Here is a 15,568-nt window from a genome sequence, read left to right as displayed (position 1 = left end):
CTGTGCATAGGTGTTCACAGTCCCTGGGTTGGTCATGTGGCCACCCAACTTGTCTGGTTAGAACTGTGCCCACTGGGCCGAGTCATTGATCATTTGCGGACGAGGGCTGGGGTCTGACTCAGTGCTATGCTGCAGTGGTGGAGCATTTGAGCATTTCCAGTAATGCTGTGCCCTGGCTGTTCCTCTAGCTTTCCCAAGCTAAGTCTGGGAAGTTCAACCCGCATGTCCATGTAGAGTACGAGTGGAATCTTCGACAGGACGAGATGGATGAGAGCGATGACGACCTGGATGACAAAGTAAGTGCACAGTCGCATGCATGCTCCAGAGTGCCGCACCACCGTCCACCTTCCGTGAGGTGCATTGGTGCGGGCCTTCTGACCCGATGAAGCAGTTTGGTCCCTGCTGGACCATGTAATAGCTGGACGATAGACTCAATGGGAAAGATGTAGGAAGAGAGTCATTGGAAGGAAGTGGCCCGAAGTTGTGGAGCTGGCAAGCTAGCAGGCTGCAAGTTCCAGCAGTAGCTGATCCAGCAGCAGGTGACATGGCAGAGTTGAGGCTGAAGGGGGTCTAAAAGCCAAACTCCCTGCTCTTTGAGGACCCTGGTTACTTTTCTTAAGCTCTTCAGCTGACGGGATGAGGCCCACTGACATTTTGGAGGGCAGCTCAAATGCTACTGATTGACGTTGTAATCCCCTTTAAAATGAAAGCTATATCTACACTGATGCTTAACTGCAACGCCATAACCTGGTCAAGTTGTAGAATTAAGTATGTGAAAAACTACATATAAATTCCCATCATTGTCACTTTTGAAGGATGTAGATGTGGTCTAACTAGAGCTAAATATTGTTCCATCATCTCAGATTGTCTCTTTTGAATCTCACAGGGATGTGGTGATTGGTCCCAGAGAAAACTTAAACACAAAGAGGACTTGGCATCTTTTTTTCTCAAGCCTCCTAGCTGATAGAGACTGTCTCTAAGATTAAGCCCAGGTCTTGGTGACTCTTGTAGGTGGTGTTTAACTATCTTTGAATGTTCAGCCATATTTATCATCAAATGTATGCCAGGTGGGATGTAAGGAATGCTCAGATAGAGGTCCTCGGACTACTCTCAATGGTAATTCAAATGGTAATGTGACTGTCTGGTAAAAGTGTGTAGGAATTCCTGAGACCTAGCTCCTCAGCCTTGGTCAGCCCTGACAGTGTCATCAGGTAAGCAGCCACAGAGATGGATTTCTGAGACTAGGTGGGTATTGGCAAGAGAAAAGTAGAGAGGAACAGAATAACTCACACTGAGTGGGAAGCATCTTCATAGGGAAGGGGAAAAAGTCCCCTGCAGAGTCACCAGTAGGTTTGCAGGTTCAGCCTTTATATTTACCCATGCAGTAGAGGCCAGCGAACATTTATTAGCAGAACTGAGTTTCTGACCAGCCATCCTGTAGTGTATACAGTAAGATGAGGGAGAGAGAAGAATCAGGACTGTTCTGCTACACTAAGAGCAGTGAGCACCTTGCTAGGACTAAGTTAGAGGGTCCATCTGAGGTTTCCATGCAATACGTGGGATGCAGGTGACGGGTAACTGCCACAGGTAGAGTTGGACAGTGTTCAAGCCATCACAATATGTAAAACACCATGTGAGCAATTGGAAATGGTTTGCAGCCCAAGAATGTGGGTGGGATGTAGAGCTCCAAGCCATTAGCATGTGGGTGTCACCTCAAAACCAGGTGTGGAAGAAGGGTGAGGATAAAAGGTTTGTACAGGGAAAAGGACTTCATGCAACAAATCATAGGTTGAGGGGGATGCTGTTCAAATAAGGCAGACAGGTCCTTTGCATGGAGATTTTTCTTTTTTAATAAAGACAGATTGCAACTGTGACTTTACCTGCCACTTTTGAATGTCCTACTGATCCCTAACTGTCGAGCATTGTTGGGACTTAGTGATGGGTATGTAGGAAGTGTGAAGTCTTTCCTTCACGGTGTCACTGCTGGGAAGTTGTGTTGATGGCCAACCACATCCCACACTGAGAGCCACAGGAACCAGATGACCTCCTGAACCCATTCTGCAGGGGTCTTCTGGACTCCTCAAGGACAGCCCTTGAATCTCATATCATCTGTTGTTTTCCTGTACCAGCCAAGCCCCATCAAAAAGGAGCGCTCACCCAGACCACAGAGCTTCTGCCACTCATCCAGCATCTCACCACAGGACAAGCTGGCACTGCCAGGGTTCAGCACTCCACGGGACAAACAGCGGCTCTCCTACGGAGCCTTCACCAACCAGATCTTCGTCTCTACGAGCACAGATTTGCCCACATCACCCACCAGTGAGGCTCCCCCTTTACCGCCTAGGAATGCCGGGAAAGGTATGGAGCTTGGGGAGTGCTTGTGGATTTGACCTTGTAGCTGCTAGTCTGCCAGTTAAGTGGCAGGATACTGTCAGGGACAGCCCAAAATCAGGACCGTGTCATTCTTCAGGCACCAGAGTGCAAAAGGTAGTATCCTGGGTATTGTAGGTGTGTTACCTTGCATTAACTTCCTGTGAATTACATGTTCTTTATGCTCATCCTCCAGAAAAGAAAACTAAAACTAAAAAGGTAAAGTGACTTTCTAATGTCACACAGCCAATAAGTAGTTGAGACCCAGTCTGAGAGCCATGTGTCTCTAGCACCTGTGCTGTTTATAACAGGAGTGTGTTCTTAGTTCTTGAAACGCTACTTTTCTCTGTACTCAGATACCTCTGTGTTAAACATGTGACTGTCTGGACTAAAGAGGTAGGAGTTGGTTGAAAACTTGTCTTTTAAACACGAGGCCCTGGGTTAGATCCCCAGTATTGTGTAAAATTGCATGTCACAATCACACAATCGTATTTTCTATATAACCCAACCTTCATGTTTCTGAGTCTAATTACTCTATTCTTTTAATGACTTCAGTACTCATTTCCCTTTCCTTTTATACATTTGCATCAATTACATCCCCCTCAAAAGTATGAAATAGAATGCCTGCTGTGCTATTAGCCTCCTTCACAATCCTCTGTCATGTGGTGGCCTCCTTCTTCTTGCAGGATTTCCTACCATATGGATTGTTATTATGATTAAGTAAAAAAAGCAACAGCACAGGGGCTGGAGAGATGGCTCAGTGGTTAAGAGCACTGACTGCTCTTCCAGAGGTCCTGAGTTCAAATCCCAGCAACGACATGGTGGCTCACAACCATCTGTAATAGGATCCGATGCCCTCTTCTGGTGTGTCTGAAGACAGCAACAGTGTACTTATATACATAAAATAAATAAAATATTTTTTAAAAAAAAGCAACAGCACTACCTCAGCAGTATCCACCATTTTGTACTTAGTTGGCTGGTACAGGAAACGATGAAGTGATCAGGAGTTCATTATCATTGTAGCATTTCATGAGACCCTAACTTCAAAGTGAGATGGGGTGTCACAGTAGTTGATAGTATTTGTGAAGCACTTGCCTCATGGAGGTCACATACCACTCTTTCCTCATTCCAAAGCCTCCAGAGGAGGTGGGTAATACAAGTCCTCATCTCAAAATCCACAGTCCTGTGCTCGTAGAGGACCTGAGGATGGCCTAGGCTACTCTTGCTCCCCGTATTGTCAGATACCTTCCCAGCTCAGCATCAGGCCAATGGAGATGGTCCCTGTTCCATTACTACAAACAGTAGCCCTTTGTCCTCTCTCGAGTATGTGCAGCTCTGGAGGTCAGCGTAGAGGGTCAAGTTAAGGCACAGAAAGGCTAGGGCTATAGCTGAGAGGTGCTGAAAGCCGTAGCTGCCAGAGAACCCCAATGTGGGATTCTCCCAGTGTGCTCAGCCCAAGTTAGCGCAGGTTTGCAGCGCCTGGTGGTATACAATGACAGGCCTATTTGAATCACACTGGTGCTATTTTCTGGCCAATGTGAGCTTTATTCAAAACTGTTTTTTCACAGCTTATTCTCCATTGAAATAGTGTTACAAATGGGAGCTGTGTTCTTAGAGAGACCCTGAATGACCTTGTAGATCATAAAAATAATAGGAACGCCACAATAAGGCTTTAACATGAGCAGTTCTCATCAAAGACAACTGCTTACAGCAGTGGGGGTAAGCCAAGTGTTTCTTACCATTCTGCACAGTCTACTAGAACACATGTTTAAAGACAGACTGTTAACATATTGAACTACAAATCTATACTGTGTGAGCCCTGTGCTGATTTCCCCTCTGCAAAACCATGTTCCCCAGCAAATCATGCTTCTGACAAGAGGACAGGAATGAACCTCCAGACCTGAAAGTGACAGAAAAATGCATCTCAAGGATTGATTTTTCAGTGCCCTAGTTTTGTGGTGACCTGTCTTGACAGACAGAGCCTGCACCTGTTCAGAGAGCCTTTGTTGACACCAGAACCCAAGACTTAACACACCCCACCCCCACCCCTTGTAGCCTCCTTGTGTAATTTTATCTCACAGGAACGTGAAAAAACCATAGAGCTCACCATCTGGCTTAGTGCCAGGCATCACTCACCCGCATTGAATAAATTCTAGCTCACTCTTTACTGAACACCCAGAAAACAAAGCTGCATTTATTCAGTGGTTCAGCTGCTGAAGCAGGGGCTTAGAGGTTTGGCCATGGCAACCGTGGTTAACTAAGGATAGACCACCTCTCCCTCCCTTTTACAAATCAAGCCCATGCTTGAGAATAGGATTTGCTCTGCTGAGTTCCTCCTGGCAGCGTATCGTGGGACATCAGATTCAGAGCATTGGACTGTCTGCTGCTGACACAGATAGTCAGGCTCTAATGACAGCTCCCAGGCACTGAACCATAGCTGCCCTCAGCCAGCTGGGCTGGTGTGCCCTTACATGTGGGAAACTTGCAATGTGAATCTGATTCTTAGAGGCCACTGTTAAACAGTCAGCTGACACCCTGTGCAGAGGTCCTTGTGTTTTGTGGTCCCTGTATTTTTTTTTTCAATCTATTCTGCTAACTGGAAGAGCTATCTGCTTGAGAACAAAGCTATCTGGAATCAGTCATCCTTCGGATTGTCATTTCTTTCTCTCCACAGCAAGGAAATCCCTGGTCCTTGCTTATAGCACAAACTAACCCTCCAGGCACAAATTTAGGGACCTCAGGATGACTTCCTGGGACAGAACAGACACCTCTGACAAAGTCCCCCACAAATAAGGGGAGTGCAAAAGGCAGCAAGAAAAACAAACTCTGAGGTCAGCACAGGAAGATTCCAGAACCCTCCAGTTGACCTCATCAAAATTCAGGGAAGTTTGATCTAAATTACCATCAGCCAGCACCTCCTGTACTCGAGTATTCCTAGTGAATCAGCATGCAGCATCTCAGCCCCATTCACTCTCTTACAGCTCAGGCAGTCCGATGCCTGACTCCTCTGCACAAAGGAGGCCAGAGAGGATCATTGAAAGGGTCAAAGCTAAGTGTATAGGTCTTTCTCATGATCAGCAGCCCTCTACCTTATTTAAACAAAAGTACCTCAGGCTCACCAGGATTTCCTACTTTTTAATCTTTACATTTGAATACTATCATAGAACTTTGGTATCTTTAAAGCTAAGGATACTAAAGGACTAGCACTACTTGTATCCCATTATAAAGACAGAGAAACTGAGCCCTAGGAAACTTAAGGAATTCCCTACAGATCACACAGTGCTGCAGCAGGAGAGCTGGATCCGGCAGTGGCAAGTCACCTCAAGTCTTCTTTCCTGGTTGATTGAAATGGTCTGTGTTTTTCTTACTTGTCTAATGGAATTGTCCTCAGAACACATTGAGACAGTATATGGAGAGATGCTACTGTTAGGTCTGTTGGGTCGTGCTGCAGCTGCTCTTAGAGTGGAGGAACATGGGGAACCACATAGCTGCACAGCCCATCTCCCAGAACAGGTACTTGCCGGTACATACTGTTTGCTTGCTTGGTTGAGTAACTTAACTGGTTTACAATAATGTTAAAGTCTAGAAGCATGGCTGCCTGCCATTGTTCCTCTTCATGCCTTTTGCGTGTCACTGGCAAAAATGTATACCCACCACAGAGCCACTACTTCTCACAAGATTGAAAACTATAGGACCCACTCAGCACAGCACGTGACACTCTGTGATCCATCAAGGTTGGCTCTCTCTGCCTGGCTTTGGTACCTCTCTGCCACTGCCTCTTTTCAGGAGCCTTCAGGGAACTACCAACCGGAGTGAAGTTGCTCACTGGCTGGATTAGCATGTACCATATCAAGGCCTGACACCTACCTGCTTCTTGACTGAAAGAAACTTTGTAAAGACTAAACTTTGTAAAGACCTCAAGGGGCAGAACTTGGTTTGAAGAACTAAGTTTTTAAGCTTTTAGAAGCAGGAACAACTGGTGTGCTAGAATCCAGAAATATTACTGCTCTAAATAGCACATGAATACATGTGAGTACTAATCCTGCCTTTCCTGTGTACTAATCCTGCATCTCCTGCGTACTAACCCTGCATCTCCTGCATACTTGCTATGATGGAGACCTCCTGTCTCATACAGACTCTAGCCTCGGTCTGCTACAACAGCAGCTTCTACAGAAGCAATACTGCCTAGTCCTGCAAGCCAGTGTTGATGCTGTTGATGACAGCCCTTGCCGTCAGTTTAGGTGACAAAACTACACACCTTCGTGAATCAAAAACTATAGTTTAAGAATTAAAAATGATCAGACTACCATCTGAGTCAGCCCAGACCATAACGGCTTGGGCAGCCACATATCCTTAAAAGCTTTTTAAGCTTCCTTCCCTGTCCAGGAAGCTCCCTTTCCTCTATCCAAGGAGACCCCCAGGATTCCTACTCTATAAGGACTAGTCTAGCCCTGTGTCTGTCATCCTATAATTTAGTTGACCCTGCTGAGTTGCCAGAGGTAAGGATTTGGTGTTTGCCTCGCTGTGGCACTGCTTTGAGTCCACACAGTCAAGTGACAAGCAAATGAGACTGCACAGTGTCCACTGAGTGCAACAGCTGTTTCAGAGCAGGAATACCGGGGAGACTGAAGAAGGCCTTCTGCACTCACAGAAAGAAAAGAAAGAAAGCGTGAAATGCACCATCAGATCAGCAGGGGGCGCTGCAGGAGGAGAGCTGAGTTTTCTGCTTTGAAGGACAAGGTTTCCATTTCATCCTGCCCTACTGAAAACTCTAGGGCAGGAGCTATGGATCCATTGTCTTAGCACATTGCAGGGAGGGGTTGGTCTGTCGGGTTATTAAGTATATAAGCAACAGAAAGAATAAGTGTAAGCACATCCCCGAAATGGACAGCTAAAGTAAGGAGTGGGCACAAATGAGCCAAACCACCTATCACAAGGAAGTGGCAGTTCACTTGCTGAAGAGCTCTGTAGAAAATGTTTTTAATAGTTCTACCAAATACAGCTGGGGAAGCATTTTATACACAGCGTCTGTCTCCTTCTCAGAGAGGTCTGTAGTCCAAGAGACAAGTGGAGATGGGGAGACCCCCCTCGGCTTCCTGCTGTGGCTTGCCATCAGGAAGGACTCCACTGGCTGAGTGCTACAAGCCTGAGGAGTACTCATACATTGGTGACTACTGCTTCTTGGGGCTTGTAGCTCCTGAGATAACCCTTGGAATGCCTCGGTATAACAACTTATGACCTTTGCCTTTGCCTTTAAATCACAGCAGATTTATGTTTATACTTAGCTTTGCTGTATTTTGTTGTTGTGGCCCTTATTCAGTTTGCCACCGTACTTTTTATTATTGTTAAAGCTTCATTAAAAAAAAAAAAAAACCTTGCAAATAAAAACATCACATACACTAACCAGACACAAGATCTGTACAACTCAGTGTCCTTATAGTTAAAATAGGCATTCAGAATGGAAGCTGTGATGTGCCACATTCTTTTTTAAACACCTTACATAAAGCACCTTGGGCTGAGCAAGAACTTTGTCTTCTACAAGGGCCACTAACACAGGCTCTAGGGTCAAGTCACCTGGCCTGTATAGTATGAAAAAAGAAGCAGAAGAAATCCTGATGGGGAGAGGTCATAGTGTGTGCTTATGTAATTGTTACAGAACCAACCCTAACTTCTTTGAATCCACTACTTTTATCAGGATCAGAGAGGGACTGAAGGGCAGATGAAAATCTAAGGCTATTCTCTGTATAGAAATCAACAAACAGGAAAGCATCCTGGCAGCTCCTTCCTTCCAGAGTTCTTTGTAATTACACGGTGCCTGGCTTCACCTACTGTGATTAACATACTATAAAAACCCATAGGATCAGCTACTTAAGAACAGCCACATAAATTCAAGAGATCTGTAAAAGGACATGTTATAGCAAATAATAATGGACTGTAGTCTTGAAAACTGCTAGGACTGTGGATTTTGAGACTTTTTACCATAATAAGTATATGAGGTAAAAAATGTTAATTGGCTCATTGAATAATTCCACAATGTTTACGTGTTTCGAAACAGCATCGTGTGTGCAACAAACATAAACAACATTGTTAACTAAAAAGATAAAGGGAAAGCCATTAGGAAATGATAGAATTTTTATCCATATTACGAGAGTTACTTGAGTAAAGCATCAGTCATTAACTCTTCTATAAAGCATGTTATAAACAAACCTTCAAAAATCTATCAAGGTAATTTTTCAAGCTATTTTCTGTGAACTTTGAAAGTTGTACTTTTTATTTGGTCTCCAGGTAGAAGACCTGGGTTTTCACCTTTACTGAAACCCAAAAGTGAAAAATACTGGGAAATCATCCTGCTGGCTTGCACCATGAATTGTTCACATGGGCATGCATTGAATGTGCCCAGATTATCAGGCACCAGCACTGGGACATAGAAAAGCAGTACCATCTCCCCTGTGAAAGCATATAGGCAGAGAAGGAAGAACCGTCACTGATACAAAAGAGGATATCCTAGTCTCTGGAAACCTTGTTGAAGTCTAGACATTAACAGCAATCACTCCAGGGAAGAGATACACATTAAAGAAAAAATCCTCCCTAAAAATGAGGGCAGCAAAATACATTGTATTGAAATTCTCAAAAATTAATAAAAATATTTTAAAGTGGGCAGGAAGTGAAGAGATTGCCACTGTGCATGTGGGTATCCTATCCAGAGAGGATTAATTAGTCGGAGCAAGCTGCTGTCAGGCCTGAGAGCTTGGGCTTCAGTCAGATCAGGGTGCTCTAAGCACAGCTTCTTACCATCTCTGGCCAACTCTCTAGACCCTTGGATATGGATCCTGCTTGGTTAGTGACACTTGCATGAGATCGTCCCTGAAGTCTCTTACATACAGTACACCGCTATTAGCATTTTACTTCAGTGTTTGGAGCTTTCTTATGTGACCTTTCACAACATGCACTTCATAAGACAATCCCTAGATGGTGATAAAGATGAGTTTACAAGAGAAACTCACTGTTGTCTATTATCTGTTCTGCATTTGCTTCCATTTCCTCCTACGTTGTTGTTTTCCTCTTGAGCCAAATGCAGAAAATGCTGCCCTGGACCTCAGGAACCACCAGGGCTGACTGCTAGACAAGTGCCTCTGCCATTTCTAAACCTGCTTTGTCCCAGATCCACGTTTCCTATTCTGTGGGGTCTGCCATGCCAAGCCCCTTTCCTTGGATACATGACAGAACCGTACTAAACCCATATCTCACAGGATTATATTGAAAGTCAAAGGGAATAGCCTATTCAGACCCAATTGAAAAGTACAAAGTACCATACAAGACTGAGGTTGTAGTACAACCTCCTTAGTGTGAAAATGGCATCTAAAAGTAAGTCACACTGTGAATAGGATTGGTGTACAGTAACCATAAAGCTGCTATCTTGTATCACATCAGTAAACAAGCAAGTCTACAACTATGGTCATTACCTTAATGTGCGTCACTACCTTATTGAGATGACCATTGTGTGCTGCCCTGCCAGGCTACGTTTGAGAATTAATGACTTAATCCTTGGTAGTACTAACCATTAACTCATAATTAAAACTATCTGATGTTTACACAGGAAGAAGACCTGTGCTCTTTTAACACAGAGTATAAACAGCTCCTATGGCAGTGTTGCTAGCTCCCCTCCCCTCCCCCACTCCTACATGTGTACGGAAGCACCTGTTGGTGGACATGGTTAAAGCGGGAGTGTTCTCTAGAGAAATACCCATCCAGGTGACCAGCGTCACGTCTGACACACACGCAGCCTCTCGTCAAGAATGTATATGGAACTCACTGCTTCAAAACCGGCTTTGTTAGCCATCGTTCAGACTTCAAGTACAACAGATGGTTTGGGATTTCCAGAACAATTCAGAATTAGAACAAAAAGAAGTTTTGGAGTTGTTTTTCTAGGTCATCTTAGATCTTTCTTGTTATTTTTTTTTTTTTGAAACTTGTTTTCTGACTGAAAGAAAGACTGTAGTAGAATGCAGAACCTCTGCTGACTGAGTACTTTAACTGTGGGCCACTGACCGGCGAGCTCAACACACCTCTGTCCCTCTCTTGCTCTTGGTGGCAGCGTGGTTTATGCCTTCCGCCTAAGTAGATTTAGTAACTTCTAGTGAGTTGCTGATTGAAAATGTGTGTGCTTTCTTTATACCATGGCATCTGAGGGAGGGCCTAGATCCCTGGCCTCTGTGTTGGGTAGCATTTGGATGACCGTTTAGTTTTTTTTTAGTTTTCCCTCTGCCTTGATTTTTAAATGAATGCTCATCACATATCTGGCTGAACATGCAATTCTTGAAGTCCATGATCTCCTGCCTTGGCCTCCTAAGAGGTTGGGATTTCAGGTTTATACCACCATGCCTGGCTTGACTGGTATTTTGCTCCTTAAAAATATTCATTTTTTTTTCTTTCGTTGTAATTTTTTAGCCAAATTCCACCTCTCATCTACTTATCGCTTGAATTCTTCCTGTGTTCTCTTTTTGAGTTCCCTGAGAACTTCATACAATGTATTTTGATCGTGTTCATTTCTCCCTGGTTTCTCCCGGATCCATCTGCCCTTCCGTAACCATTCTGCTTTGTGTCCTTTCTCCCCTCCCCCACTTCCCCAGCAGGTACAATTTGTACATTTATTCTCGGATGTATGACCTCCACTAGATGGTGGTCACAGTCCACCAGGGAACACACCCTTAAAGAAAAGTGACTCAGTCCCAGCAGCTGTCAACTGCCAGCAGCTCTTTAGCTGGGGCGGACTTCGTGCCCTCTCCTCTTCATGCTGTAATCTTATCTGGCCAAAGCTTGCACCGGTCTTAGGAATGCTACCTCAACTGCTGGGAATTCCTGTGTGCAACCTCCTTGCTGTGTCCAGAAAGCAGTTTCTGTACTCATCCGCTGCCTCTAGCTCTTACCTTTATTCCACCCCCTCTCCCACACTGATGGCTGAGCTTTGGGAGAGGACAGGTTATGATACAGATGTCCCCATTAGGGCTGAGCATTCCTCCAACAAACAGTTTTGAAATTGTTTGTGAGTTGGTGGGCTGGTGGACTCCCATGTTGTACCACACTTTGATGAGTAATTACAAACTGGCTGTTCTGTGTCTGTGAGACTGGGATTAACCCTCCTGCCCCCATTCAATTTCCTTTCTAGGTCCAACTGGCCCACCTTCAACACTCCCTCTAGGCACCCAGACCTCTAGTGGCAGCTCCACCCTATCCAAGAAGAGGCCTCCTCCCCCACCACCAGGACACAAGAGAACCCTGTCTGACCCTCCCAGCCCACTACCTCATGGGCCCCCAAACAAAGGCGCAATTCCTTGGGGTAAGTTTTCCTAAAGTCAGAGTCAAAGCTGCCCAGAGCCCAATAGTTGGGGGGACTCCACTGGGCACTGGACAGTTTGCACATTAGGAAAACCATCCAAACTGCACACACACTGGCTGTGGACTTTAACATTGTGCCTGTCTTCTAAGGCCAGGGAACATTTTCAAAAATGTCTGGGGCTACTCAAAACTATAGTAGTAAATAAAGTGCCCTCCTATATCATCAGGGAGCTGGTTGTAGAACAACTCACACATACAGACACCAAATCTGCAGGTGCCCCATCCCTCGTATACAGTGACATAGGCATTTGTGTAACCTGACCACAAATACTTTTAAATTCTCTCTAGACTACATATCTAATGCAGCGTAAATATGATTTTAAAAAATGGGTTCATGTTTTATACATATATGTTCCTGAATATTTTTACCCACAAATATGGAGGGGAAATATAATAATAGGAACTGAGCATATATTAAATCTCATCTGAGAATAGCAACTGTTTTAGGTTGGAATTCTGAATCTCACAGAACTCAGAAAAGCAAAAGAATAGATTTAGGAAGCTTATCTAACACGAACAAGTACCCCTGGGTTCAATCCCAGTACCAAAAAAAGAGAAAAATAAAAGCAAAAACAGTATGCTCCTTTATGATAACCAGAACAGCTTCCTTATAAAACAGAGATCCTATCCTAGATGCTCTTCTTCACCCCTTTTCTGACTTCCTGCTGAGGGTCAGATGAGTTCAGGCTCTTTATATCAAAGCAGGGGGATCTGCCCTTTACCTCCAAACCTCACCATGCCCTGTCCAAGGCCATCACACTCCCTGGTCTGTCCTCTCCTTGGAAGACCAAGCTCACTTGTTTGCCTCCCTGGCTCTTGTCCGTTGTCTTCCAGAACACTATCAGAGTTAAGTTCTTTGCATGTTTGTCTACCTCACTAGAATGAGAGTACCATGAGTAAAAGCACCCTCGTCTATTCTGTCCTCACCTGGGCGGAATCCTGCCTGGCCCAAACTGGATATTCAGAAATCTCTTGAGAATGAATAGCCTTACCCAGAGTCAGTTGAATCACTGATTGACAGTGGCTGCAAAACTTACCTTGTCTACCAAAAGACAAGGAAAAGTACTGCTAACAGCAACAATGAACAGCCCATACTTCGAGTCTTGCCTACTGCCCTGGGAGTGGTGTCTGGGTCACCATCATCCAGTAGCCCAGCAAGGTCCTGGCCCACACAGATGCTCTCTGTCAAGTGGGTATCCTAGTTATCTTTTCCCAACAGTGGATTTCATTGGGACTTTTCTTCCTGCCTTTTTAAAAAATTGTAATGGGTAATCCAACTTAATAGTCTTAAAGGATTCCTCAAAGCCTATCTGAATAGTTCTTTTTAGATTTGGGTAAAAGCCAGAATATACACTTTAAGACTGTCCCACACAATTTTGCCCAAATGCCACAGGACGCGTGTGTACACAGCACAGGTGTGCTCACAAATATGTATCTATACTGCAGCCACTCATGCTGTGGCCCAGCAGGCCTAGCCAGGACACCTGCCGAGTCTGGGTCTGTTGCTTGAGCTTTCGCAAGTCCTTGTTCTTATGGAGCTCATGGTGCAGTGAGGACCTCAGATACAGAGTGCAGTTCCTTTAGTATCAAGTGCGTATGTTGACCAAACTCTGTGGAAATGCTAGAAAATGAAGTGTGTAAGTACATACGCTCAACACAGAACACATTCGAGATGGGTCTGCATGAATCAGAAGTAATCAAGGCAAACAATTTAAGATAGGCACACACCCAACCTTAATACTAATGGCTCCTGGAAATTGCATTTAAGCCTTTCAGAATGCCCAAAAAGCGAACCTTGCCTAGATAACATTCCCCAGAAGCCACAGGCTCTCCCTGTGGACTTTATCCGACAGACGAATATTCTTGCCAGGGTTCACTGAGTTTTTGATCCTTTGCTTGCTTCCTGTGTGCTTTACTGTGCTCCTTCTAGAAACAGAGACATCCCTCAAATTAATGCGTTAAATTTCTCTTTTCCAGCTCGAGTGTTATCCAACACCTGACTTTTCATCCCATCTCCAATAATGGTAGAGTTCAGGCCTTTTCCAAAAGAAACTCAGTTGTTACCACATTATACACATTATTGCCTGCCAGTGAGCTGGGAGCATTAGAACCTTTCACAGATAAGGCCTCAGCCAGCCCTATGTGACAAAAATTGTGGCACTGCTCCAAATGGCAGGACTGTAGTGAGAACTCAGAGAACCGAAGTGTTGACTCAGGGCTTGTTTGTGGGTGGTAGGTGTGCCCATATGGGAGATAGATATGTGTACAGACATGGGTTAGTAGCATTGGCACACTGCAGGTACACAACTGGACTTATGATTATCAGGGGAAATTTGTTCAGCTCCTGGCATGTGTACTCTGCTGAGTGATCGATGCTCAGGATGTGACCCTGTCCCCTGTCTGCTGTTGATGCTGAAAGCAAGGCAGGGGTCAGACTGTGTAGTCAGCAGCCAGACACAGAGGTCAGTCATGCTCTGGAAAGCATCTCTCTTCCCAGTGCCCCAGCTTCTCTAGCTTTCCTCTGGATCCCCTTCTTCCCTCAGCCCTTGGAGGTGGGGTCCCTGGGGTAGACATAGCTAAGGATGTTCTGAGCAGCCATCTTACTTGTGTGCCTTTCCAGGCGCAGCAGGGTCCCTCTCCTCTTCTCCCCTCCAATGGGTCTTGATCATGACACGTTCTCACAATGTCTAGCATGCCTATTCCCCTACTTAGCTGTATTGATGCTTAGCTATCCTTCAAGGCCTGTTCTGGGACTTGTTTCAGAGACTCCACTCTGTTTGCCTCTGGCTGGGAGGAGGGGAGGGTCATCCCAATGCTCCTGCCTCTTTGTCTGTCCCTCTCAGGGAACCATCTCTCTATAGCTCCTAATGTAGTGGTATCACAGTGTCCACATAGTTTTTGTTTTTTGTTTGTTTTGTTTTGTTTTTTGAAACACAGTAATTCTTTATACTTTAGGCTGACCTTGAACCCATAGCAATGCTGCCTCAGCCTTCTGAGTGCTGGCATTGCAGGTGTGAGCCACCACATGTGGCTTTTAATAAGTATATGTTCCTTGTTCAATGCCTCGGTTTCTCTAACAATAAAATAAGGACTAGTCTTATGCACGGAATTCTTACAAAGGTGATGTGAGAAAAACACATGAAGCACAGGATGAGGAATTCAGAGAGCACTCAACAAGCATTACCCACTGTTTGCAACTCTGCCTGTACTCCGCCTGCTGTTTTGCTGGATGGCCAATCCCCAGACTCCCTCATGTGTGTCATGGAGCTTTATGTGTCCTTGGCTACTATAATTCATGCCCCAAACTCAGATTTTGCAGACAACAAAGCCTATCCTCACAGTTCTAGAGGCCGCAAGCCTAACATCCTGTAGAGTCGTGTCTCCTCCTAGGAAGTGAGAAATAATCTGTTCCTTACCTCTCTTTGTTTCTGGGGACTGCCAATATTCCTTGGCTTATTCGGGTCTCTTAACTATGCAGGCATGCCTGTGAATATGTCACTAGCCTGGAGCTTACCAAGAAGGCTAAGCTGGATGGCCAACAAGCCCCAGGAGCAATCAGTTTTCTCTCTCTCTCTCTCTCTCTCTCTCTCTCTCTCTCTCTCTCTCTCTCTCCCCCTCTCCCTCTCCCTCTCCTTCTCCCTCCCTCCCTCCCTCTCCCTTCTCCTTTCCCCCTCTCCCTTTCTCCCCTTCTCTCTCCCTCTCTCCTTCTCTCTTTTCTCCAACACTATAATTCCTAGGGTACCACCACATCCAGTTTTAGGGAATTTTTAAGGGTTTAGGGATCGAACTCAGATCCTTATTC

The 15,568-nt window shown here is 45.0% G+C and overlaps 1 protein-coding gene across 11 annotated transcripts in view; it reads left to right on the top strand.

Moving 5' to 3' along the window:
- Positions 1-15,568, top strand: part of Asap1 (ArfGAP with SH3 domain, ankyrin repeat and PH domain 1) — a 307,170-nt gene that overhangs the window by 272,299 nt on the left and 19,303 nt on the right. For 8 of the 11 annotated variants that reach the window (XM_039079174.2, NM_001044245.2, XM_063263529.1 and 5 more), the window contains 3 exons: positions 189-296; positions 2,130-2,358; positions 11,537-11,707. In XM_039079174.2, the coding sequence (XP_038935102.1) occupies positions 189-296; positions 2,130-2,358; positions 11,537-11,707 (508 nt within the window). The remainder of the gene's footprint in view (positions 1-188; positions 297-2,129; positions 2,359-11,536; positions 11,708-15,568) is intronic. The other 3 variants (XM_039079180.2, XM_039079177.2, XM_063263533.1) reach the window with 1 other exon arrangement.

Source organism: Rattus norvegicus, chromosome 7 (assembly GCF_036323735.1).
Source record: "Rattus norvegicus strain BN/NHsdMcwi chromosome 7, GRCr8, whole genome shotgun sequence".
NCBI classification, from domain to species: Eukaryota; Metazoa; Chordata; class Mammalia; order Rodentia; family Muridae; genus Rattus; species Rattus norvegicus.
This window is presented reverse-complemented; position numbering and strand designations above follow the sequence as displayed.